At 39.4% G+C, this 27,565-nt stretch overlaps 1 protein-coding gene across 1 annotated transcript in view; it reads left to right on the forward strand.

The window, feature by feature from the left end:
- The first annotated feature begins 5,639 nt into the window (after window positions 1-5,639).
- The window catches only part of LOC148773431 (dedicator of cytokinesis protein 11-like), a 47,322-nt gene continuing 25,396 nt past the window's right edge, over window positions 5,640-27,565 (forward strand). The window contains exon 1 of the mRNA XM_088834297.1: window positions 5,640-5,780. Coding sequence (XP_088690423.1) covers window positions 5,640-5,780 — 141 coding nt within the window. The remainder of the gene's footprint in view (window positions 5,781-27,565) is intronic.

Below are 27,565 nucleotides of genomic sequence, written 5' to 3' on the forward strand. Positions count from 1 at the left end.
CAAACCCGGATTGGCGATCTGTTTCACAGATGATAATATACATGTTTCAATGTTATTCTCTCAAAGCATCCCACCCTCGCCTTCTCCCAGAGAGTCCAAAAGACTGTTCTTTACATCTGTGTCTCTTTTGCTGTCTTGCATATAGGGTCTTCATTACCATCTTTCTAAATTCCACATATATGCGTTAGTATACTGTATTGGTGTTTTTATTTCTGACTTATTTCACTCTGTATAATAGGCTCCAGTTTCATCCACCTCACTAGAACTGATTAAAATGCATTCTTTTTAATGGCTGAGTAATATTCCATTGTGTATACGTACCACAGCTTTCATATCCACTTGTCTGCCAATGGACATCTAGGTTGCTTCCATGTCCTGGCTATTGTAAACAGTGCTGCGATGAACATTGGGGTACACATGTCTCTTGCAATTCTGGTTTCCTCAGTGTGTATGCCCAGGAGTGGGATTGCTGGGTCATATGGCAGTTCTATGTCCAACTTTTTAAGGAATTTCCACACTGTTCTCCATGTGGCTGTACTAGTTTGCACTCCCACCAACAGTGTAAGAAGGTTCCCTTTTCTCTACATCCTCTCCAGCATTTATTGTTTGTAGACTTTTGGATAGCAGCCATTCTGACTGGCGTGAGATGGTACCTCATTGTGGTTTTGATTTGCATTTCTCTAATAATAAATGATGTTGAACATCTTTTCATGTGTTTGTTAGCCATCTGTATGTCTTCTTTCGAGAAATGTCTGTTTAGTTCTTTGGTCCATTTTTTGATTGGGTTGTTTATTTTTCTGGAATTGAGATGCATGAGCTGCTTGTATATTTTTGAGATTAATTCTTTGGCAGTTGCTTCATTTGCTATGTCATTAGTTAAAAATTTTTTTTTTCTTTATTTTTGCCTGTGCTGGATTCTTCATTGCTGTGCAGGCTTTCTCTAGTTGTGGCAAGCAGGGGCTATTCTTCATTGTTGTGCCAGCTTCTCACTGCATTGGCTTCTCTTGTTGCACAGCATGGGCTCTAGGATGCTCAGGCTTCAGTAGCTTTGGCATGTGGGCTCAGTAGCTATAGCTCATGGGCTTTAGAGTGCAGGCTCAAAAGTTGTGGCACAGATTTACTTGATTCACGGCATGTGGGATCTTCCCAGACCAGGGATTGAACCCATATCTCCTGCATTGGCAGGCAGATTCTTTACCACTGAGCCCCCAGGCAAGCCCCTAAAGTTGCTGTTTCAATAGAAGAATTTAAACCACTCATGTAGGGAGAAAATAGATTTTGATGGAACTCTGTAAAATCTTTAAAAGAAGCATTTTGTATGAGTGCTTATGGGTTTGTACACTGAAGAAAACAAGCAGCATGTATTCAAAAGACATTTGAAAAATGACATTGAAAAAAAGACATTTCTTCTTTCCACAGACAATAATTTCTGTTAGCCATTTGATAGTGGATATAGCACTAAGTGGAGGATCAAGATTTCAAGAGTCTTTATTCATTATCAATAACTTTGCAAACAGTGACAGACCTATGAAGGTATGTTCTCACTTTAAGTGAAAAATTAGAACCATGTTCACTGTTAGGGGAGTTTCACTCCTCAAGTTAAACTGTGCATTGGATTCACAACTTTTATATAATATGAGTTCAGTGCAGTTCAGTTCAGTCGCTCAGTCATGTTCAACTCATTCCGACCCCATGAATCACAGCACGCCAGGCCTCCCTGTCCATCACCAACTCCCGGAGTTCACTCAAACTCATGTCCATCGAGTCGGTGATACCATACAGCCATCTCATTCTCTGCCATTCCCTTCTCCTCCTGCCCCCAATCCCTCCCAGCATCAGAGTCTTTTCCAGAGAGTCAACTCTTTGTATGAGGTGGCCAAAGTATTGGACTTTCAGCTTTAGCATCAGTCCTTCCAACGAACACCCAGCATTGATCTCATCTAGAATGGACTGCTCAGATCTCCTTGCAGTCCAAGGGACTCTCAAGAGTCTTCTCCAACACCACAGTTCAAAAGCATCAATTCTTTGGCAATCAGCTTTCTTCACAGTCCAACTCTCACATCCATACATGACCATGGGAAAAACCATAGCCTTGACTAGATGGACCTTTGTTGGCAAAGTAATGTCTCTGCTTTTTAATATGCTATCTAGGTTGGTCATAACTTTCCTTCCAAGGAGTAAGTGTCTTTTAATTTCCTGGCTGCAATCAGCATCCACAGTGATTTTGGAGCCCCAAAAAATAAAGTCTGACACTGTTTCCACTGTTTTTCCATCTATTTCCCATGAAGTGATGGGACCAGATGCCATGATCTTTGTTTTCTGAATGTTGAGCTTCAAGCCAACCTTTTCACTTTCCTCTTTCACTTTCATCAAGAGGCTTTTGAGTTCCTCTTCACTTTATGCCATTAGGGTGGTGTCATCTGCCTATCTGAGGTTATTGATATTTCTCCCAGCAATCTTGATTCCAGCTTGTGCTTCTTCCAGCCCAGCGTTCCTCATGATGTACTCTGCATATAACTTAAATAAGCAGGGTGACAATATACCACCTTGACGAACTCCTTTTCCTATTTGGAACCAGTCTGTTGTTCCATGTCCAGTTCTAACTGTTGCTTCCTGACCTGCATACAGGTTTCTCAAGAGGCAGGTCAGGTGGTCTGGTATTCCCATCTCTTTCAGAATGTTCCACAGTTTATTGTGATCCACACAGTCAAAGGCTTTGGCATAATCAATGAAGCAGAAATAGATGTTTTTCTGGAACTCTCTTGCTTGTTCCATGATCCAGTGGATGTTGGCAATTTGATCTCTGGTTCCTCTGCCTTTTCTAAAACCAGCTTGAACATCTGGAAGTTCACAGTTCATGTATTGCTGAAGCCTGGCTTGGAGAATTTTGAGCATGACTTTACTAGCATGTGAGATGAGTGTAATTGTGCAGTAGTTTGAGCATTCTTTGGCGTTGCCTTTCTTTGGGATTGGGATGAAGACTGACCTTTTCCAGTCCTGTGGCCACTGCTGAGTTTTCCAAATTTGCTGGCATATTGAGTGCAGCACTTTCACAGCATCATCTTTCAGGATTTGACATAGCTCAACTGGAATTCCATCACCTCCACTAGCTTTGTTCGTAGTGATGCTTTCTAAGGCCCACTTGACTTCACATTCCAAGATGTCTGGCTCTAGGTCAGTGATCACGTTATCATGACTATCTTGGTCATGAAGATCTTTTTTGTACAGTTCTTGTGTGTATTCTTGCCACCTCTTCTTAATATCTTCTGCTTCTGTTAGGTCTGCACCATTTCTGTCCTTTATCGAGCCCATCTTTGCATGAAATGTTCCCTTGGTATCTCTAAGTGTACAGAATGTGAGCTTCACAAGTCAAGGCTTTGTCTAGTACATCCCTGTACCTCTAGCACCTAGAAAACTGCCAGGTACACAGTAAATATTCAATATTAGTTGACTGGGTGAATGAATGACTATACTATGTATACATAATTATGATATAATTTGAATTTTTCTGGGCTTGATATTTAAAGTTACTTAGAAAAGAAATGGGTTTTTTTTTCCTCAACCATTGTTGCCACGTATAAGATTGGCTAATTAAGCACTGAGTTGGAAATTTCACAAATCTTCACTTACTAGAGTAGCTAACAGCTGCCTGATCCTTTGCCAGCAGATGAGGAATGGCACAGAAGGGATTCATTACTTGATGATTTTTAGAGCTTAAAGAATCATCTGTTAACTGGGGCCTGCGAGAGATACTTACTGGCAAACACACGTCTAAGGCTGTCGTTCTTAGGCAACAGTTGGCTGAGGCCAAACCCACGACCCTGAACACCTTTAGTCTTTCCTACCTATATACTTAAAACCTAAAACGTTGTAAAAGTTCATTTGTTGTTTTGTTGCATGGAGAGTAGGTTCTGTTCTTCAGTGATGTATGTGTACAAGGGAAGAAGATTCCTTTGCCAATAGAGAACGTTTCCTCCCAGAGGAATCATCCCCATTCTTGGGAAAGGTCATCTTCCAGCATAATTTGACAATTTGTGTAAAATCTGGAAAAAAAAAGTTCAGTCACAGCATACTTGATGTTTGGGATGTGTTGAATCTTTGTACCAAAACATATTCCCATAGAAATATTGCTTAGACTGAAACAACAACAAAAAACAACCACAAAAACAACACTGAATAGTACCATCCATTCTTGGGCTGGGAAAGTTTGCTTTTCAGCCAGTTCTACTGGTTCCCTAAGAAATCAGTATATGCTCCAACTAATCCCAAGAACACAGAAATAGCTTATGTCATTTAGCATCTTTTACTCATACCCTAAGAGTTTATTTTCCTAGTTTTTTTTTACCATCCTTAAGTCCATGTTATATAAAAGTTAGACTACCAACTTTTTCAAAGTAAATGGGGTCTGTTTTAGACCTCCTTGATAGGAAATCTTTTTCGTGACTCATTTGTGAGGTGACAGTTTTATTCTGGTAGGGCAATCGTTACCAATAAACTCTATTACAACAAAGATACAGCTTTCTCCCAGTAAATGAAATCTCTATTAATGTATAAGAAGAGACTTTATCTATCTATATATATATGTATACACACACACACACACACGCACACACACACACATATGGATAATCATTTTTAAAAGTCATCTTTAAAGAAGACATTTTTGAATATAATTTTCTCCACCTTTGGTGGTATTCACATTGAAAACCTCCCTAAGGCCTGTACCAGTCCCTACTCCTCTTCTCAGAACCCTACATATAATTGTGATTACTCTGGTGGAGTGAATAGGAAGCCATAGGACTGATAAAGAGGAAACTCTAACTTTATGCTTTTGAGGACAAAAGCGATGCTTTAAAAGAAAGTAATGATCTCTTTAAACTCTTCAGAGTGTTCTGTGATTCATAAACTCTTATTTGCATAATTTAAAATGTCTACAGTATGGTTTTCACATTAATGCATACAGCAGTTGGTAAATGGAAGAGTGACTAAGGTCATGAGCTCTGTAGCCCAACTGCCTGAGTGTCAGTCTTGTCTCTACCACCTACCAACTTCACAACTTCGGCCAAACTACATAACTGCTGTGTACATTGGTTTTCCTATTGGTAAAATGAATTATAATAGTACTTAATTCATAATGTTGTTATAAAGTTAAAAACATGCAAAGTGCCCAGGCCACCGCTTGGTGCATAGTATGATATCAATTTTTAGTTACTATTGTAACTAAAATTAAACAATAAAGGGGAATATGGATTACCTTCATGGCAATCAAATAGACAGCAGAGGAGGTGGGGTCCAAAACCAGGTAGTCTGGCTCCAGAGTTAGTGCTTTTATGTGTTAGGAATATACTGCCCTCAAACTCACTACCTTTGAACCCTGAGATAGTAGAATATTTTTTTAAAGAATTAATTTAAAACTCTTTAGGCATGCCCACATCCCACATGCCAAGAACCAAGAATCAAATATTGAGATCTCTGACAAGGGGTAAAAGTTCTATATTTTTCCCAAGATGAGCTGATTAGGTTTAGAGCACACCAATGATATTGATAATACGTCTTTTTTATAGTGGGCAACTGCTTTTCCCTCAGAAGTCAAAGACTTGACCAAGAGAATCTGTACTGTTCTTATGGCCACAGCTCAAATGAAGCAGGTGAAGGACCCTGAATTGCTAACTGATCTCCAGTATAGCTTAGCCAAGTCCTACACAAGTATCTCAGAGCTCAGGAAAACCGGGCTTGATATCATGGCCAAGATTCATATAAAAAATGGAGATTTTTCAGAGGTAACTGCATGTGACTTTGTTCTAAACACAAGCCCTCCCAAACCCCTGGAGCAAAATCTCACGGTTCCTTCTTTGTCTCCCTTTTCAGGCAGCAATGTGTTATGTTCACATAGCAGCTTTGGTTGCAGAGTTTCTTCATCAAAATAGTGAGATATTTCTATTCTTAGGGATGGGGAGAACTTCAGTTAGCCCAAGGAGTTTTATCTTTGTAACTCGCAGCTATGAATGGCATGTGATTGAGCTCTGAAAAATATGCTCACCTTTCATCTCACTCACTGTTGAACAGAAGTTGTTCTAAAAGAAAACTGGATTATTCATTTGCCTTCTGCTTTCATTAAGAGTACAAGAATAAGTTAAACAGTACAGGGCCAGGCCTGATGCTCAATGTTTATTTTCCAAGATTGTCTCCCTGGAAGACTGCCACAGATTAAATTCTCCTCAGGGCTTATGGGGAGCTCTGGATAACATACATCACTTATTTCCCCCTGTCTGCCCCAACTTTACCAACAACTGTCCATGAATTATATCCGTACAGCACTTTTAGTACAACAGTATCTTGGTATTAAAAGGGAGTTGGGAGGACTTCCCTGTGCTCCCAGTGCAGGGCTCATGTTCTGTCCCTGGTCAGGGAATCAGATCCTGCATGCCACAACTAAAGGTCTCACCTGCTACAACTAAGACCCAGTGCAGGCAGATAAAGAAAGAAATATATTTTTAAAAATACTAAAAAGACAAAAAAGGGAGTTCACACATCAGCTAGATGGCCCTTTAATATGTTGTTTGTTTGTATACCCATCTCAAGAACAATTTGGCATCCATACATGGATGAAGTGTCTTTGTGGGAGCTGTGGGATCCAGCCCCACATACCAAGGGACCTGGGAGGAATGTTACCCACCCAATATCAGGTAATGGGCAGACAGACCTGTGTCCTGTCTGTGGACCTTGCAGTGGCCTATGAGCCGGCTCCAGCCCCTGTCAGCTGCAGTCTAGGATCCCCTGGAGAACACTTGTTTTAGATAGTCACCCATAGATGAGAAAGCCTTGGGGGAAGTCCAGAAGTCCAGTGGAGAAGTTCCAGCATGCTATTGGAGCAAAAATTATACAAGTTTGAATGCATTGAAGAGGGTAAGAGGAATAGTTTGATTTATTCATGTCACCTTTTCCACAAGGTGGCACAGCTCAGTGCCAAGAGAGACTTTCTCACCCTTGATTTCTAATGCAGGGAAAAGTGAGAGCATATGAAGGGCTACTGTGTTTCCCAGCAGCACAGGATGCTCCCAAAGAGGCCCATTTCTCTCTTGCTCCATCCAGAGTGCTGAGTTGTGAGCTGAATGACTGGGAGACAGGGAGAGGCTGAGGGAGCAGCAGATAGGATTCTTAGAGGGCATTACACGCAAACAGACCCTACTGACCACATCATAGACTCCATGAAAAAGCCTGCCAACAAATCCATAGAGATATTTAGCCTGTGGATCCCCCATTGGCCCACAGGCACCCCTGGTGCTCCATGTGCCTCAACCATACTTTCCCCCATCCTGTAGCTGGATCTCTAGGTGTGCTGCTGAAGGCAGTGAGAGCCAGCTCTGGCAGATGGATACTGAGCATGTGCAGAAAGCCAGCCAGAGTTTGTGGGCCAGGGAGAGACCACAAGTAGTACTACTCTTGGGAAATCAAATGGGAGGCTGTTAGCACCTGGCCTAGTGTGTTACATGATGGAGAAAAGAGATATGTGCTCATGAATTCTGTCATATGTGGGAGCCAGAATCACAGAGCAGGTGTATCCATACAATGTCTGTGAAAACCTCAGAATCCTTAACAGTACAGATGGAAAGTATTTCTCACCCAAAATCAGACAGTAATATTGGTTGAAGGTGACTGCTATTTCAAATGTGAAGATAGCAATGCAAAATTTCAAGGAACATGAAGAATGAAGGAACTATGACACTACCAAAGGATCACTATAATCTTGTAGTAAGAAAGACATGGAGATATGCAATTTATCCAATCAAGAATTCAAAATAGCTTTTCTAAGGAAGTTCAATGAAGTACAGTAAAACAGAAAATTTAGTAAAATCAGGAAAATAATACACAGACAAAATGAAGAGTAAACAGAGATGGAAATCTCAAAAAAAAAAAAAAAAGAACCAAACATTTTCTGGTGCTTACGAATACAATGAATGAAGTGAAAACTGAAATCGAGAGTATTAAAAACAGAATGGATCAAGCAGAAGAAATGGTCTGAATTAAATTTTGGTCAGAGGGTACACAGTTCTACTTACAAGATGAATATGTTCTGGATATCTAATGTATATAGCGATTATAGTGAACAAAATTGTGTTATCTACTTGAAAGCTTCTAAGAAAGTAGATCTTAAATATCTTCACTCTGTCCAAAATGGTAATTATGTGTTGTGATGAACTCTAATGTGGTAATCATTTTGCAATATATACATGTATCCAATCAACACATACACCTAAAACTTACACAGTGTTCAATATCAATTATGTCTCAATAGAGCTGGGGCTGGTTGTAGGGCTGGGGGTCATCCACAAAAGGAGTCATGGTTTTAAAGGGCTTGGGATTTGGCAAGTCTAATTCAGGAATCTGCCTGAAAGCTTCTCTTTCCAAAATTAGTATTGTTGACTACTGTAACAACTACTTAAATAGTAAAACGGTTGAGTTAAGAGAATAGATATATGTATGGCTGAGCCCTTTGCTGTCCACCTAAAACTGTCACAACGTTGTTATTCAGCTCTACTCCAATACAAAATAAAAAGATTTTTTAAAAATTGATTGACATTGGGCACTGAAAAGAAACCTCCCACTGTCTATCATAATTGCCAAATTTTGGGGTTGGCCAAAAGCTTCGTTTGGATTTTTGTAATACCGTATGGAAAACCCTGAAAGAACTTTTTGGCCAACCCAGTATTTTCTTGAAGGCAATCAAATGAGTAACGTTACTGCAAAATGAAACCATCTTGTGGGAGTCATATTACTGTGGTTTTGACTACGAGAAAACTACCATGTTTTATTTTTTAATTCCAGAATTTTTACAGTTAGCTATATATATATATATATTTCCCAAACAAAATAGCATGACTAAAATGATTCATTTTACTTGTATTTAAATTTAAAACTTTCTGTTTGGGACTAAGTTTCTTTTGAACAATCATATATTTGAAATCGGTGTATTGGTGTCCTCTATTATTTTCTTTTTAGTTCATATGTGGTTTTAAAATGGAGAAGTAGATTATCAAAAGCAGGCCTCGTTTGAGGTTTGTTTTTTTTTTTGCCCTGCATCACTGGTATGCCTGTGAAATTGCCATAAAAACAAATATTGAAATTGCACACCTGCAGTTACAAATAAACTAACAAGTATGAGACCCCTAAACACAGTACCTAATAAAGTTTTAGGTGTGTCTTTCAGATATATCAGGTTAATATTATGTCATTTTTTCAGCTATTAGAAATTCAAAATGAGTTTTATGCCTACTAAGTATAAACCTATACCTGTTAGACACATAAAATAGCTAAATATAATAAAGTATTTTCTCAGAATTTTTTTGCAAGTGCAAAGACCTTAAAACTAAGCAAAAATCAAGAATTATTTATCTCCATTATCAGTACTTAAGCTTTTAGGATTATAACTATAGGATTGGAGAAAAGAGCAACTAAAATATATAAATATTGATGTGAGATTTTTTTGGACATTGGCTTGAGGCAGACAGTCTGAACACCAAACAATGTAACATATTTCAATAAGTGAAATGGTGCTTTTAAACTAATCATTTAAATATTTATTTCACAGTATTTTCCAGCTTTTTTTTTTTTTAGAATTTATTCTTTGTAGAAATCAAAGAGCACTTTCTGAGTAGGAAAAAATGATATTTTGCATTTTAACAAAAAGTAATGTTAAATTTAGGAGAAGTTTACATATTTACTTATAGGTGCAATCTATTTTTAAGCCTTGAAAATTCTACTCACTTAAACTAGAAAATCTTATTCCGAAATGGTGGCATTAGTAAAATCCTTAGAATTTCCCTCCCTTAGCCTCAATCATTCCAATGATCTAAAACACCTGATTTTGCTAATTTCATGATTAAAGTGTGACAGTTATGACAAGGTAAACCACTAGTGGTTGTCTGAAGAGGCCTTACAAACAGTTGTGAAGAGAAGAGAAGTGAAAGGCAAAGGAAAAAAGGAAAGATATACCCATTTGAATGCAGAGTTCCAAAGAATACCAAGGAGAGATAAGAAAGCCTTCCTCAGTGACCAGTGCAAAGAAATAGAGGAAAACAATAGACTGGGAAAGACTAGAGATCTCTTCAAGAAAATTAGAGATACCAAGGGAACATTTCATGCAAAGATGGGCTCAATAAAGGGCAGAAACAGTATGGATGTAACAGAAGCAAAAAACATTAAGAAGACATGGCAAGAATACACAGAAGAACTATACTAAAAATATCTTAATGACCCAGATAACCATGATGGTGTGATCACTTACCTAGAGCCAGACATCTTGGAATGCAAAGTCAAGTGGGCCTTAGGAAGCATCACTAAAAATAAAGCTAGTGGAGGTGATGGCATTCCAGTTGAGCAATTTCAAATCCTAAAAGATGATGCTGTGAAAGTGCCAGCAAATTTGTTAAACTCAGCAGTGGCCACAGGACTGGAAAAGGTCGGTTTTCATTCCAATCCCAAAGAAGGGCAATGCCAAGAATGTGCAAACTACTGTACAATTGCACTCATCTCACACGCTAGTAAAGTCATGCTCAAAATTCTCTAAGCCAGGCTTCAACAGTATGTGAACCGTGAACTTCCAGATGTTCAAGCTGGGTTTAGAAAAGGCAGAGGAACCAGAGATCAAATTGCCAACATCCATTGGATTATTGAAAAAGCAAGAGAGTTCCAGAAAAGCAGCTATTTCTGCTTTATTGACTATACCAAAGACTTTGACTGTGCAGATCACAATAAACTGTGGAAAATTCTGAAAGAGATGGGAATACCAGACCACCTGACCTGCTTCCTGAAAAATCTGTATGAAGGTCAAGAAGTAACAGTTAGAACTGGACATGGAGCAACAGATAGGTTCCAAATAGGAAAAGGAGTACATCAAGGCTGTATATTGTCACCCTGCTTGTTTAACTTATATACAGAGTACATCATGCGAAATGTTGGGTTGGATGAAGCACAAGCTGGAATCAAGATTTCTGGGAGAATTATCAATAACCTCAGATAGGCAGAATGACACCACCCTTATGGCAGAAAGCAAAGAAGAGCTAAAGAGCCTCTTGATGAAAGTGAAAGAGGAGAGTGAAAAAGTTGGCTGAAAGGTCAACATTCAGAAAACTAAAGGAAACTTTAAGACTAAAACTAAAGGACCTGATGGCATCCGGTCCCATCACTTAATGGCAAATAGATGGGAAAACAGTGGAAACAGTGACAGACTTTATTTTGGGGGGCTCCAAAATCACTGCAGATGGTGACCGCAGTCATGAAATTAAAAGCCACTCACTGGCTCCTTGGAAAAAACTCTATGACCAACTAGACAGCATATTAAAAAGCAGAGACATAACTTTTCCAACAAAGGTCCATCTAGTCAAACCTTTGGTTTTTCCAATAGTCATGTATGGATATGAGAGTTGGACTATAAAGAAAGCTGAGCGCCAAAGAATTGATGCTTTTGAACTGTGGTGATGGAGAAGACTCTTGAGAGTCCCTTGGACTGCAACCTTGGAGATCCAAATGGTCCATCCTAAAGGAAATAGGTCCTGAATATTCATTGGAAGGTCTGATGCTGAAGCTGGAACTCCAATTCTTTGGCCACCTGATGCAAAGAACTGACTCATTGGAAAAGACCCTGATGCTGGGAATGATTGAGGGTGGGAGGAGAAGGGGACGACAGAGAATGAGATGGTTGGATGGCATCACTGACTCAATGGACATGAGTCTAAGTAAGCTCTGGGAGTTGGTGATGGACAGGGAGGCCAGGTGTGCTGCAGTCCATGGGGTTGCAAAGAGTAAGACACAACTGAGCAACTGAACTGAACTGAAACCACTAATATTAAAACACAAGTTAAACACTTAATCTGTTACCCTGTCTTCCAGTCTGAGAAATCCATAACCTAGGTAAGACCTGGATAGTCACAGAGTAAGTAAAAGTACATTTGAGTGCAGGACTGAAAGAAAATTTTCCATTTATACTTAAGACAAACGTATTTATCAGAAATAATAGAGCAATTGTAGAACCCTTTGCTTTCTATAAAATATCCTTTAATGATTAAGACAAAATCTCTGACATATCAATTGCCAAAATTTTTCAGTTTTCTCAAAGTTCTGTGCCATTTCTCTTGAAGTCATCATAAAGCTTTCTTTTTCATCAAGATGGAATGAAATGCTACAGCTGACACATTGGAGACAGATGTTCTTCTATTTGAGCAAAGACTTGGTCCCCAGGCATCCCGAAGTGACCCCAGAATACGAGAGAGGGGCCATTTCTAGATCCTGTTTTTCATGCTTCAGGCACTGAACTGAAAGGGAAAGTGGAGAGAGAGGTACAGTGCTCCCTGCCTCACCCCCACCCTCAAACTTCTTTCAGCCAGAGCTCTTGCTCTTTGTACCAGAGATCTTAAGGATCTCATTTTCTTCCCTTTTTCTAAGTTACCTCTAAGCGGTGATACGAGGTGTTAGTTACTCCCACTCCCAAAAATACATAATCAAAAAACAGATCTAAATTGCCTTACTTCTACTTTGTCTGCAAACCTCAACATGTTCTAGGTGTCATTCTCTGGAGACTAGATTCCTGTGCCTCTTCCTCTTCTCTTCCTGAGACAGCGCACAGCTGTTTCCCCCAGGGTAGACAAGAATCAAGTGTGCATTCTTCCACCTCCGCAGAGCATCTGAGATTCAGCAAAGCTTGAGGCGTGTAGAGCTCCTCCATCACCCCAGGAAAAGGAATTTCCTTTCCCATAGAGTCTGTTCTTGCCATGCTTTATAGGGTAATGTTGACCTCTCCCAAGTCTTTATACCCGGGATCTGACAGCTTTCCTCAGGTCCTTCCTAGTCACAGCCTTTCCCCTTTCTGCCCTCCACTTGAGGCTCTTATCTCCTAATCCTCTTCTAACTAGCAGTCTTATTTTAGCAAGGGTAGCTTTCCCACCCTCCAAACTCTCCTCCACTTTCTTCACGGACCATTCGTGCTTAAGGTAGCGGTCTTCTTGGACAGTTTGCATCTTGCTTGCCCTAGGATAACATCAGGAAAACAGAAGCCACAGCTCTGAAGGGCAGAATCAGGAATCCAGGTCACATACCAGAAAGATTTAAAGCAGACCCTTCAAGACCGTGTGATATAATGCTACATAGGGCTACGGAAGAGCCCTCACACACATATACACTGGCCTAGATTTAGTAACTTGTTTCATCTGAAACAAGACTAAAGGGAATCAAAGTTTTCCCCAAGCATTTTGAAGACCCACAAAAAAGAGTCCTCTTGCCATTGGATAGTTTGGTGGGTGTTGATAATTTAAACAAACAAGTATATTCATAAATATATATATATATGAATATGTTTGTGTTGGAATCGAACCCAGGTCTCCTGCATAGGAGGTGGATTCTTTACCAGCTGAGCCACAAGGAAAGCCACACGGGATGTGTGTGTGTATATATACACACACACAGGAGATGATCTCTAATTGGAAATGCATCATCAGGCATAGGAATCAAGATAATGCACTTAGCAAGAAGAGTGGATTGCAGTAATTCTTAACCTGTTTGTTTCTGAAAGGAACCATAATTTACCCTCCCTTTACTTGAGATACACACGAAAAAACCTTCCCAAGATGCTTTGGCCCCATTTTGTCGTCTCCTAAATCCTGGGCTTCTCGAGAAACCTTGAATGTGGGAATCTTTTAGAATAAACTATCCTCAGAGTCGACAGAATTTTTCCCCCAGTCATGAATGTAGCTGCCTGAGGCCTTCAGGGGATTGACTCTTTTCTTTGTTAAGGACTATATTCTTTATCTGTTCACTCAAGTTTTGGGCCCTTATCCTTAACTGCCTAACCCTTCACTTTATAAAGGTAATCAAGTGGGGTATTTTCTTCTAAATTTCAAATGTTCTCTCAATGCACTACTACTCAATGAGTGTCCCATAGACCAAGACACGATACATGATCAGAATGCTGAGAAATCTCAGTATGAAGTTTGGCCTTCTTAAACCTTCCTTCTTCCTTCCCCAGCCTCTAACACCAGGAAGCTTACCAAATATTTAGTTGTGAGTACGTCATCATTTCTAAGCATCACTATTAGACTGTAGGACAGTAGATGGCAAAAACTGTCCCCTTTGCGACCAGTGATTTTCTACTGACTAGCAGATTCTGTTATAAGGAGACTGAATTTTCCTTTAAAGTTACAACCCACTTATATAGGGGTAAATGCAACCACAGCAAAAGTGTTGGGACATGTTGCTAAGTGCAAAATCTGTAGAACAACCTTGTGTGGCCTTCTATCCCCAGACTCTTGTTTGATGATAACAATTTGGTCCACAATCCTACAGCAGCTGTTCTCAGCTTGGGCTCACTCTTACCTCCCAGCGGTCCAACTGCAGTCTCTTACTATACCAACTGATAGCAATTATTTAATTTTATCTAGAGAAACCTCGGAGAAGGCAATGGCACCTCATTCTAGTACTCTTGCCTGGAAGCTCCCATGGACGGAGCAGCCTGGTAGGCTGCAGTCCATGGGGTCGCTAAGAGTCGGACACGACTGAGCGACTTCAGTTTCACTTTTCACTTTCATGCATTGGAGAAGGAAATGGCAACCCACTCCAGTGTTCTTGCCTGGAGAATCCCAGGGATGGCGGAGCCTGATGGGCTGCCGTCTATGGGGTCGCACAGAGTCGGACATGACTGAAGCGACTTAACAGCAGCAGCAGCAGCAGAGAAACCTAGTTTACTTGTTGGTAGCTTTGGTAAAACTAATTAATTGAATACTTGTTGTACGTTAGGTACTGTTCTAAACACTTTACATTTCATTGAATTCTTATAAGTAGTTGCCATCTGTTTTACAGATACAGTCTTAGAGAGATAAACATATCTAAAATCACACAGTTAATGATAGAACTGGGTCTGCCTAACTCCAAAAGCTCTAGTTCTTCCAGCCCTATCCAAGGATGCTTCATCCCTGGCATGTATTTTATTTCCTGCCTCTCTTTACAAGCCCTAGACCACTTTTCCAGTTCTCCAGTAAAACAAGGAACTAGAGATGATTACAAAAGCTCATCAATGTTTACCTGAAAAGTACATGCCCTTTTTGTTTACATGATAGATGATAAACATACATAGGATCAAAGTGTTAGTGACAATTTTTAGATCACATTAGGAAAACACTTACTATAGTAGGCATTGCAGATGAGGCATAGTCAGAGAATGAAACTTATTTGTAAGTACCTTGAGCTCAATGTTTGGGGAAAAGACTGGTAGGAGGTATAGTAGAAAGAATTGTTAAAATTTGGGGGGGGGGTTGTAACTGAAAATTGCACTTATGACAATGTTCCTTATCAGAAATATGTATATATTTTTAAGGATAACTAATCAATGCAAATCTTTCATTTACAAAACACTTTTAAAAAGTAAATTTATTTCATTGTTTTTTATTCACACAGAATTAATCCCTAATGGATGTTCAGCCTTCAAGAATATTACTCCCAACACTGATGAAGAAGGAGCAATGAAAGAGGATACTGGAATGTTGGATATCCATAATAGTGACGTAAGACTCCAGGGACTACATTGCCAGTTAGATAAATGTAACTTCTTTAAATATATTTACATGGAGAAATTATTACAGATAACTTAATTTGAAAGGTAACTAAGGGTTGATGAACTATAAGGATTAAAACTACCCAGGGAACAGATGTCCCTTTTAGGAATGTGGAACCCTATCTCTGCAATAGTTCTTCCTGTCTAGTTTTGGAAATGTACCATGTATCATCATCCAATCACCTTCCCAGAAACCAGACCACAGTCACAATACTCTAGAGACATCTCCATAAAAAATAGAGTTAAGAATGTAACAGCTAAGGAGAGGAGGCTTCTTCTCCTCTTTTAAAGATGTTTTAACGATGAAAAATTTCTGCTCTGAGCTTCATATGGATAGTAAACAGCTGCAGTTGTCATTCACTCAATAAATATTTGTTGACCACTGACTTATGAGCAACGCTTTGGACTTGGTGATAGAAGAGGTATAAAATAATTAGATATGCTGATTCCCTGACCTCCAATGTCTACCTAAAGGAACTATCCACCTGCACAAAATAGAGAGAAGACAGGCAGTGCCATTTGAATGATACAGACCATATGTTCCGTGTAGAATCAAAAGTAAGAGATATTTGGGCTGAGGAGAGTTAGGATTAGAGAGAGGTTTAAAGAATGAGGATGCCCTGAAGGCATTTCAGCAGCAGAGGATAGCAGGGTTAAAAGTTAAGAAGTGGGAAAGTGTAAAGAGTATTTTAGGGGGCAGAATGAATGGATCATTTTGGCTAAGCCACTAGGTTTTCATAGGGAAGAGTAGTAGTGGAGGTCCGATTTTGAGAAACTTTGAATGTCTGGACTTTATTGATTAGAATGTTGAGTTGCTGTCAAAGATTTTTGAGCAGAATAGTAATGAGATGTAAGCAAGGAGGAGGAAAGTTTAAGTTGGTGGTAATGTGGGAAATGTATTGGAGGTCAATGGATGGCAGCTGGGGGCAGAGGCTGGAATGCGGGCTGCCCTAAGTGTCCAGTTGTGAAGCAGCCAGGCCTAAACCCAGCTAGTGACAGGTTCAGGGAACACGGAGGAAAAGAGGAAGACTTGTTGGCTATGTAGGAGAAGAGTCAAAAGTAGCACTGAGATTTCAGGTTTGGATATTTATAGAAAAATGATGGATGGATGATTTTACAGGGAAGGTGGGGAATTCCATTTTAGATGAGTATTGAATTTAAAGTATCAGTGGAAGGTTATTGAAATGGAAACAACATCAGGTCATTAGACATTAAGAACTAAATCTAAGGAGAGAGATCAGGGTTGTGGAACCACATCTAGAAATCATAGCTGTGTGAGAAGCAAAGCACAATGATAATGGGAAATAATATAGCAAGTGAAGACCAGAGAACCAAGAACTGAATCACAATGACATTCACATTTAAGGAATGTGAAGACCAAAAAAAAGAAACAACAAAAAGAGAAAGATTAAAGTTGTTGTAGTCCTGTCTGAGGAGGCCTTACAAATAGCTGTGAAAAGAAGAGAAGTGAAAAGCAAAGGAGAAAAGGAAAGATATAGGCATCTGAATGCAGAGTTCTAAAGAATAGCAGGGAGAGATAAGAAAGCCTTCCTCAGCGATCAATGCAAAGAAATAGAGGAAAGCAACAGAATAGGAAAAACAAGAGATCTCTTCAAGAAAATTAGAGATTCCAAGGGAACATTTCATGCAAAGATGGGCTCGAAAAAGGACAGAAATGGTATGGACCTAACAGAAGCAGAAGATATTAAGAAGAGGTGGCAAGAATACACAGAAGAACTGTACAAAAAAGATCTTCACGACCAAGATAATCACGATGGCGTGATAACACACCTGGAGCCAGACATCTTGGAATGTGAAGTCAAGTGGGCCTTAGAAAGCATCACTATGAACAAAGCTAGTGGAGGTGATGGAATTCCAATTGAGCTATTTCAAATCCTGAAAGATGATGCTGTGAAAGTGCTGCACTCAATATGCCAGCAAATTTGGAAAACTCAGCAGTGGCCACAGGACTGAAAAAGGTCAGTCTTCATTCCAATCCCAAAGAAAAGCAATACCAAAGAATGCTCAAACTACCCCACAATTGCACTCATCTCACACGCTAGTAAAGTTATGCTCAAAATTCTCCAAGCCAGGCTTCAGCAATATGTGAACTGTGAACTCCCAGATGTTCAAGCAGGTTTTAGAAAAGGCAGAGGCACCAGAGATCAAATTGCCAACATCCGCTGGATCATGGAACAAGCAAGAGAGTTCCAGAAAAACATCTATTTCTGCTTCATTGACTATGCCAAAGCCTTTGACTGTGTGGATCACAATAAACTGTGGAAAATTCTAAAGGAGATGGGAATACCAGACCACCTGACCTGCCTCTTGAGAAACCTGTATGCAGGTCAGGAAGCAACAGTTAGAACTGGACATGGAACAACAGACTGGTTCCAAATAGGAAATGGAGTACGTTGAGTTTGTATATTTAACTTATATGCAGAGTACATCATGAGGAACGCTGGGCTGGAAGAAGCACAAGCTGGAATCAAGATTGCTGGGAGAAATATCAATAACCTCAAATATGCAGATGACACTACCCTTATGGCAGAAAATGAAGAGGAACTCAAAAGCCTCTTGATGAAAGTGAAAGAGGAAAGTGAAAAGGTTGGCTTGAAGCTCAACATTCAGAAAACGAAGATCATGGCATCTGGTCCCATCACTTCATGGGAAATAGATGGAAAAACAGTGGAAACAGTGTCAGACTTTATTTTTTTGGGCTACAAAATCACTGTGGATGCTGATTGTAGCCTTGAAATTAAAAGACGCTTGCTCCTTGGAAGGAAAGTTGTGACCAGCCTAGATAGCATATTAAAAAGCAGAGACATTACTTTGCCAACCAAGGTCCGTCTAGTCAAGGCTATGGTTTTTCCCATGGTCATGTATGGATGTGAGAGTTGGACTGTGAAGAAAGCTGATCGCCGAAGAATTGATGCTTTGAACTGTGGTGCTGGAGAAGACTCTTGAGAGTCCCTTGTACTGCAAGGAGATCCAACGAGTCCATTCTAATGGAGATCAATCCTGGGTGTTCATTGGAAGGACTGATGCTAAAGCTGAAACTGCAATACTTTGGCCACCTCATGCGACGAGTTGACTCACTGGAAAAGACTGATACTGGGAGGGATTGGGGGCAGGAGGAGACGGGGAGGACAGAGAGTGAGATGGCTGGATGGCATCAACTACTCGATGGATATGAGTTTGAGTGAACTCCGGGAGTTGGTGATAGATGGGGAGGCCTGGTGTGCTGTGATTCATGGGGTCACAAAGAGTCAGATACGACTGAGTGACTGAACTGAACTGAACTGAAGTCCCATAGAAATGATTTTTTTCAAGGTTGTATTGAGAAACGTAAGGAGCAGCAGTTTCAAGTGATAGAGACACACTTTGTACTCTATGAATTGTGCTTTTTAAATATAAGCAGTCTCAAGCTAGCTCTGGTTCATTTAGCTAAAATGATCTACGCCTAGACGCTTTACCTATTACTTCTTTTTTTTTTTTTTACCTACTACTTCTCTATGAGTCTCTGTCCTCATCAATATAAACAGACACAGTGAGGAACACAGTAGCATTAAAACATATACATGACCACATGTAAAACAGATATCTAGTGGTAAGTTGGTATATAACACAGGGAGCTCAACCTGGTGCTCTGTGATGACCTAGAGGGCTAGGATCTGGGGGTGGGAGGGAGGCTCAAGAGAGAGGGTATATATATACACACGCACACACACACTTAATGACTGACTCATGTTGTGTGGCAGAAATGAACACAATATAAAGATTCGTAACAGTAGGAGCCCGTCTAGCATCAAAAATGCTCGAGTGGGTTGCCATTTCCTTCTCCAGGGCCTCTTCCCAACCCAGGGATTAAACCTTGATCGCCTGCATTGCAGGCAGATTCTTCAGCATCTGCACCACCAGGGAAGCCCAAAATGATTAGCACATAGTATGAAATCAATAAATATTTCTTAAGTGAAAAATAATAAAATAAAGACAATAGTACTATCCTGGTCACTTCACAATAAACATGAAGGTTCTTTATAAGTCATCCAGTCCAGTTCAGTTCAGTTCAGTCGCTCAGTCATGTCCAACTCTTTGCGACCCCATGAATCACAGCACGCCAGGCCTCCCTGTCCATCACAAACTCCCAGAGTTCACTCAAACCCCTGCCATCCAGCCATCTCATTCTCGGTCGTCCCCTTCTCCTCCCACCCCCAACCTTTCCCAGCATCAGAGTCTTTTCCAGTGAGTCAACTCGTCGCATGAGGTGGCCAAAGTATTGCAGTTTCAGTTTTAGCATCAGTCCTTCCAATGAACACCCAGGATTGATCTCCTTTAGAATGGACTAGTTGGATCTCCTTGCAGTCCAAGGGACTCTCAAGAGTCTTCTCCAGCACCACAGTTCAAAAGCATCAATTTTTCGGCAATCATAAGTCATTAGGTTCTACATAAATATCAGGCTTTATCACTGACCACCTGGATAGTAACCTTGGCTTTTACTCCCAGAACTTAGAAGAGTTGATGTTTAAAACATGTTTGCTGGATTAATTAATCATAACAGAGAATCTGGACACTTGAATTTTAATACAAGTTTATTGCTTGACTGTGAAGCATGGGGTAAATTAATTCACTTTAGTTAGACTAATTCACTTTTAGTTAGAATTAGATGATTTTCATGTAAGATCTCCAGTTTGTGTGGGCCCACAGCAGGAAGATTCCAGGGAGTTCACGGGAGATAAATGGATTAGCACAGCTGAAGTTATGTCCTTTTTTCCAAACAGGAGCTTCAGCTTAGTCATAAAAGTGGCCTTAAGCCTGACCCTTTTTTGTACTCCAAAGGAAAGTAGTAATATTTCTTATTAGTCAAGAACTATAATCAGTGTCTTATGTAAACACATTTGTTGGAACTCTTTTGTGTTCTACAGTAATAATTTATGTATGCTTTTCATTTAAGGTATACAGATAGAATCATATTCTCCATAGTGCCATTTTATGTTTCAGTTTATATAATAGGGCTTTTTCCTCGTGCCCTAGCCAACGGAAAATAACTGCCACTGATTTACAAGTTTTATTGAAATGAAAAATACAAATTGTTGTTCATTTAATGGCTTCTTTAAGTAGGTGAGTTGACCCAATAATAATTTAATTCTTTTTAAACTGCATTTCAGACTTTTGATTTGTGATAGTTTTAAAGATAAAATTAACATACAGTAAAATGCACACATCTTAAGTGGACAGCTTGATGAATTTTGACAGCTGTCAAAATTACCATATAAATTACCACCAGAAACAAAAAATAGAGCATGTCTATTACTCCAGAAATTTCCATTGTGCCCATTTCCAGTCAGTCTGCCCAGCCCCAATATCTGATGTAGATTAGTTTTAACAGTATTTTGGTGTCATAAAAATGGAATCAGTCACTATCTCCGTTTTGTTTCTTCATTCTTTTGCTTGACATTAAATTTTTGAGGTACATCCATGTTGTTGAGTAAATCAAAAGTTCATTTTCAAGGCTAAATATTCTATTCTCTTGACATAACATTTTAAAATCCATTCTCCTGTGGATGGATTTTGGATTGCTTCCAATTTGGGACTATTAAGAATATGGCTGCTTTAAACATTCTTATCTGTGACATTTTGTACATATGCTTTCATTTTTCTTGAATAAATATACCCTGCTGGATCCTCAGAAAGTTTTGTATTTAACCTTATAAGAAATTGTCACAATTTTTCCAAGTGGTTGGAACATTTTATATTCCCACCAGCAATGGATGAGAGTTTCAGCTGCTGCACTTCCTCACCAACATTAGCTATTGCTAATCTTTTTATACTTTTACCATCTTATAAGAAGTGAAGTGGTATCTCACTGTGTTTTTCATTTGTATTTCTCTAATAACTAATAAAATTGCTGTGAATAGAAGAGAAGTGAAAGGCAAAGGAGAAAAGGAAAGATATACCCATTTGAATGCAGATTTCCAAAGAATATCAAGGAGAGACAAGAAAGCCTTCCTCAGTGATCAGTGCAAAGAAATGGAGGAAAACAATAGAATGGAAAAGACTAGAGATCTCTTCAAGAAAATTAGAGATACCAAGGGAACATTTTATGCAAAGATGGACACAATAAAGGACAGAAACAGAAGCAGACAGACCTAACAGAAGCAGAAGATATTAAGAAAAGGTGGCAAAAATACACAGAAGAACTATACAAAAAAGATTTTCATGACCCAGATAACCACGATGGTGTGATCACTCACCTAGAGCCAGACATCCTGGAATGCGAAGTCAAGTGGCTCTTAGGAAGCATCACTAAAAACAAAGCTAGTGGAGGTGATGGAATTACACTTGAGCTATTTCAAATCCTAAAAGATGATGCTGTGAAAGTGCTGCACTCAATATGCCAGCAAATTTGGAAAACTCAGCAGTAGCCACAGTACTGGAAAAGATCTGTTTTCATTCTAATACCAATGTCAAACAATGCTCAAACTACTGCAAAATTGCACTTATCTCACACACTAGCAAAGTAATGCTCAAAATTCTCCAAGCCAGGCTTCAACAGTATGTGAACTGTGAAGTTCCAGATGTTCAAGCTGGTTTTAGAAAAAGCAGAGGACCAAGAGACCAAATTGCCAACATCCATTGGATCATCGAAAAAGCAAAAGAGTTCCAAAAAAATATCTACTTCTGCTTTATTGACTATGCCAAAGCCTTTGACTGTGTGGACCACAACAAACTCTGGAAAATTCTGAAAGAGATAGGAATACCAGACCACCTGACCTGCCTCCTGAGAAATCTGTTTGCAGGTCAGGAAGCAACAGTTTGTACTGGACATGGAACAACAGACTGGTTCCAAATCACAAAAGGAATACATCAAGGCTGTATACTGCTTATTTAACTTAACATCATGAAAAACACTGGACTGGATGAAGCAAAAGCTGGAATCAAGATTGTCAGGAGAAATATCAATAACCTCAGATATGCAGATGACATCACCCTTATGGCAGAAACTGAAGAGGAACTAAAGAGCTTCTTGATGAAAGTGAAAAGGAGAGTGAAACTGTTGACTTAAAACTCAACACTCAGAAATCTAAGATCACAGCATCTGGTCTCATCACTTCATGGCAAATAGATGGGGAAACAGTGGAAACAGAGACAGAATGTATTTTCTTGGGCTCCAAAATCACTGCAGATGGTGACTGCAGCCATGAAATTTAAAGATTCTTGCTCTTTTGAAGAAAAGTTATGACCAAACTAGGCAGCTTATTAAAAAGCAGAGACATAACTTTACCAACAAAGGTCCGTCTAGTCAAGACTATGGTTTTTCCAGTAGTCATGTATGGATGTGAGAGTTGGCTATAAAGAAAGCTGAGAGCTGAAGAACTGGTGCTTTTGAACTGTGGTGCTGGAGAAGACTCTTGAGAGTCCCTTGGACTTCACTGCAAGATCCAACCAGTCCATCCTAAAGGAAATAAGTCCTGAATATTGATTGGAAGGACTGATGCTGAAGCTGAAACTCCAATACTTTAGCCACCTGATGTGAAGAAATGACTCATTGGAAAAGACCCTGATGCTGGGAAAGATTGAAGGTGGGAGGAGAAGAGGAGGACAGAGGGTAAAATGGTTGGATGGCATCACCGACTCAACGGACATGAGTTTGAGTAAACTCTGGGATTTGGTGCTGGACAGGGAGGCCTGACGTGCTGTAGTCCATGGGGTTGCAAAGAATCAGATACGACTGAGCAACTCATTTTTCTTGTGGTTCTTTGTCTTCCATTTATCTTTTGGGAATGTTCGTTCAATTCTTTTGCCCATTTTATAAATTTCATTATTCTTTTTTTGTTGTTGATATCTGGGAGTTATTTCTTTCTATATTCTGGGTATAAGGCCATCGTCAGATAGATATATGTGCTGCAGATTGTTTACCAGTATTTGATTGATATATTTATTTTCTTCACTAAGTTTTTTTATTGAGCAGAAAGTTTTGGTTTTGATAAAGTCCAATTTACACTTTTTTAAAGGTTTATTTGTATGTATGTATGTGTGTGTGTGTGTGTGTGTGTGTGTGTGTGTTTGGTCTGAGAAATCCTTGCTTACCTCGAGACTGTGAAGATACTGTCAGATATGTTTTGCTATAAACTTTGTTCCTGAGTTTTACACTTGGGTCTATAATCTGTCCTGAATTCATTCTTGTGCATGTAATGAGGTAGAGGTGAAGATTCATTTTTTTGTACACAGATATTTTACATGGTCCACAGCATTTGGGGAGAATTAAAATTTCTTTCACCCCTGCTGAATTGCTTTGGCACCTTAGTTAAATTTCAATTCTTTATATGTTTGTGATCTATTTCTAGACTCTGTTTTGTGCCTCTGATCTATTTGTGCTTCTTGATACCAATATCACACTGTCGTGATTGCTATAAGTTTGTAAGTCTTGGGATAATATAGTGTTAATCCTCCAACTTTCTGCTTTTTCAGAGTCACTTTGGCTACTCCATATCCTTTGATTTCCATATAAAATTTCAAATAATCTTTTCTCTTTCCTCAAAATAGCCTTCTGGAAGCTTTGTTGAGATTTTGTTACATTTATATATCACTACGTGGAGAATGCAGAGCTTAACAATGCTGAATCTTTCAATCGAGTCTTGTTTCAGTTCAGTTCAATTGAGTCGCTTAGTCGTGTCCGATTCTTTGTAATCCAATGGACTGCACCACACCAGGCCTCCTTGTCCATCACCAACTTCTAGTTTACTCAAACTTATGTTCATTATTATGTTCATTATGTCAAACCATTTCATCCTCTGTCATCCCCTCTCCTCCCACCTTCAATCTTTCCCAGCATCAAGGTCTTTTCCAATGAGGAAGTTCTTCACATCAGGTGGCCAATATATTGGAGTTTCAGTTTCATCAGTTCTTCCAATGAACACTAGGGAGTGATCTCCTTTAGGATGGAATTGGTGGAACTTCTTGTAGTCCAAGGGACTCTCAAGAGTCTTCTCCAACACCACAGTTCAAAACATCAACTCTTCAGCACTCAGCTTTCTTTATAATCCAACTCTCACATCCATACATGACTACTGGAAAAACCATAGCCTTGACTAGAAGGACCTTTGCTGGCAAAGTAATGTCTCTGCTTTTTAATATGCTGTCTAGGTTGGTCATAACGTTCCTTCCAAGGAGTAAGAGTCTTTTAATTTCATGGCTGCAATCACCAACTGCAGTGATTTTGGAGCCCCCCAAAATAAGGTAAGTCACTGTTTCCACTGTTTCCCCATCTGTTTGCTATGAAGTGTAGATGGGACCAGATGTCATGATCTTAATTTTCTGAATGTTGAGCTCTAAGCCAACTTTTTCAGTCTCCTCTTTCACTTTCATTAAGAGGCTTTTTAGTTCTTCTTTGATTTCTGCCATAAGGGTGGTGTCATCTACCTATCTGAGGTTATTGATATTTCTCCCGGCAATCTAGATTCCCTCTTGTGCTTCATCCAGTCCAGCATTTCTCATGATGTACTCTGCATATAAGTTAAATAAGCAGGGTGACAATATACAGCCTTGACATACTCCTTTTCTTATTTGGAACCAGTCTGTTGTTCCATGTCCAGTTCTAACTGTTGCTTCCTGACCAGCATACAGATTTCTCAGGTGGCAGGTTAGGTGGTCTGGTATTCCCATCTCTTTCAGAATTTTCTACAGTTTATTTTGATCTACACAGTCAAAGGCTTTGGCATAGTCAATAAAGCAGAAATAGATGTTTTTCTGGAACTGTCTTGGTTTTTCAATGATCCAGCAGATGTTGGTAACTTTATCTCTGGTTCCTCTGCTTTTTCTGAAACCAGCTTGAACATCTGAAACTTCACAGTTCACATACTGTTGAAGCCTGGCTTGGAAAATTTTGAGCATTACTTTACTAGTGTGTGAGATGAGTGCAATTGTGCGGCAGCTTGAGCATTCTTTAGCATTTCCTTTCTTAGGGATTGATGAAAACTGACCTTTTCCAGTCCCGTGGTCACTGCTGAGTTTCCCAAATTTGCTGGCATATTGAGTGCAGCACTTTCACAGCGTCATCTTTTAGGATTTGAAATAGCTCAACTGGAATTCCATCACCTCCACTAGCTTTGTTCTTAGTGATGCTTCCTAAGAGCCACTTGACTTCACATTCCAGGATGTCTGGCTCTAGGTGAGGGATCACACCATCATAGTTATCTGGGTCATGAAGATCTTTTTTGTATACTTCTTCTGTGTATTTTTGCCACCTTTTCTTAATATCTACTGCTTCTGTTAGGTCCCTACTGTTTCTGTCCTTTATTGTGTCCATCTTTGCATGAAATGTTCCCTTGGTATCTCTAATTTTCTTGAAGAGATCTCTAGTCTTTTCCATTCTATTGTTTTCCTCTATTTCTTTGCACTGATCACTGAGGAAGGCTTTCTTATCTCTCCTTGCTATTCTTTGGAACTCTGCATTCAAATGGGTATATCTTTTCTTTTCTCCTTTGCTTTTCACTTCTCTTCTTTTCATAGCTATTTGTAAGTCCTCTGAGGAGGACAGCCATTTTCCTTTTCTGCATTTCTTTTTCTTGGGGATGGTCTTGATCCCTGTCTCTTGTACAATGTCAGAAACCTTCATCCATAGTTCATCAGGCACTCTGTCTATCAGATCTAGTCCCTTAAATCTATTTCTCACTTCCACTGTATAATCGGAAGGGATTATACAGAATGAAGAAATGGAGCTACTAAAATGGGCAAGAATCCCTTAGAAGAAATGGAGTAGTCATCATAGTCAACAAAAGAGTCCGAAATGCAGTACTTGGATGCAATCTCAAAAATGACAGGATGATCTCTGTTCGTTTCCAAGGCAAACCATTCAATATTACAGTAATCCAAGCCTATGCCCCAACCAGTAACACTGAAGAAGCCGAAGCTGAACGGTTCTATGAAGACCTACAAGACCTTTTAGAACTAACACCCAAAAAAGATGTCCTTTTCATTATAGGGGACTGGAATGCAAAAGTAGGAAGTCAAGAAACACCTGGAGTAACAGGCAAATTTGGCCTTGGAGCACGGAATGAAGCAGGGCAAAGGCTAATAGAGTTCTGCCAAGAGAACGCACTGGTCATAGCAAACACCCTCTTCCAACAACACAAGAGAAGACCCTACACATGGACATCACCAGATGGTCAACACCAAAATCAGATTGATTATATTCTTTGCAGCCAAAGATGGAGAAGCTCTATACAGTTAGCAAAAACAAGACCAGGAGCTGACTGTGGCTCAGATCATGAATTTCTTATTGCCAAATTCTTGTTTGGGTTGTCTTTAATTTTACCCAGCAATACTTTGTGCTTTTTCTGAGTAGAAGTCCTTTCCTGGATATTTTGTTAGGTAATGGATGTTCTGATGCTACTGGAAATAGTATTGTGTGTTTTTTTAATCTTATTTTTCAGTTCGTCATTGCTAGTATACAGAAATACACTGATTTTGTATGTTGATTTTATAATCTGCAACCGTGCTAAATCGTCTTACTAGTTTTAGTAGTTTGTATATTCCTTAGGGTTTTCTACATACACAGTCATGTCATCTGCACAGAAAGACAGTGTGACATTTGCTAATCTCTGTGCCTTCTCTGTCTCTCTCTATTGCCTTATTACACTGGCTAGCACCTTCAGCATAACACTGAATAGAAATAGTAAGAGCAGATATTTTGACTTGTTCCCAAATTTAGGAGAAGAGTGTTCAGCCTGTAGGTTTTTAGTAAATTCTCTTTATCAGATTGAAAAAGGTCTCTTCGATTCCCTGTTTTGAGGGGATTCTTTTTTAACATGGCAAAGGGGTATTGAGAATTTTCAAATGCTTTTTCTGAAACTATTGCTAGAGATCACATTTTTTCTCTTTTATTCTGTTTACATGGTACATTCTGTTTACATTGGAGTTTTTCTTAATTGTAAACCAACTTTACATTCCTGGGACAAACATTAC

Source organism: Moschus berezovskii, chromosome X, assembly GCF_049115385.1.
Source record: "Moschus berezovskii isolate FMDL1 chromosome X, NW_MosBer_1.0, whole genome shotgun sequence".
Taxonomy (NCBI): Eukaryota; Metazoa; Chordata; class Mammalia; order Artiodactyla; family Moschidae; genus Moschus; species Moschus berezovskii.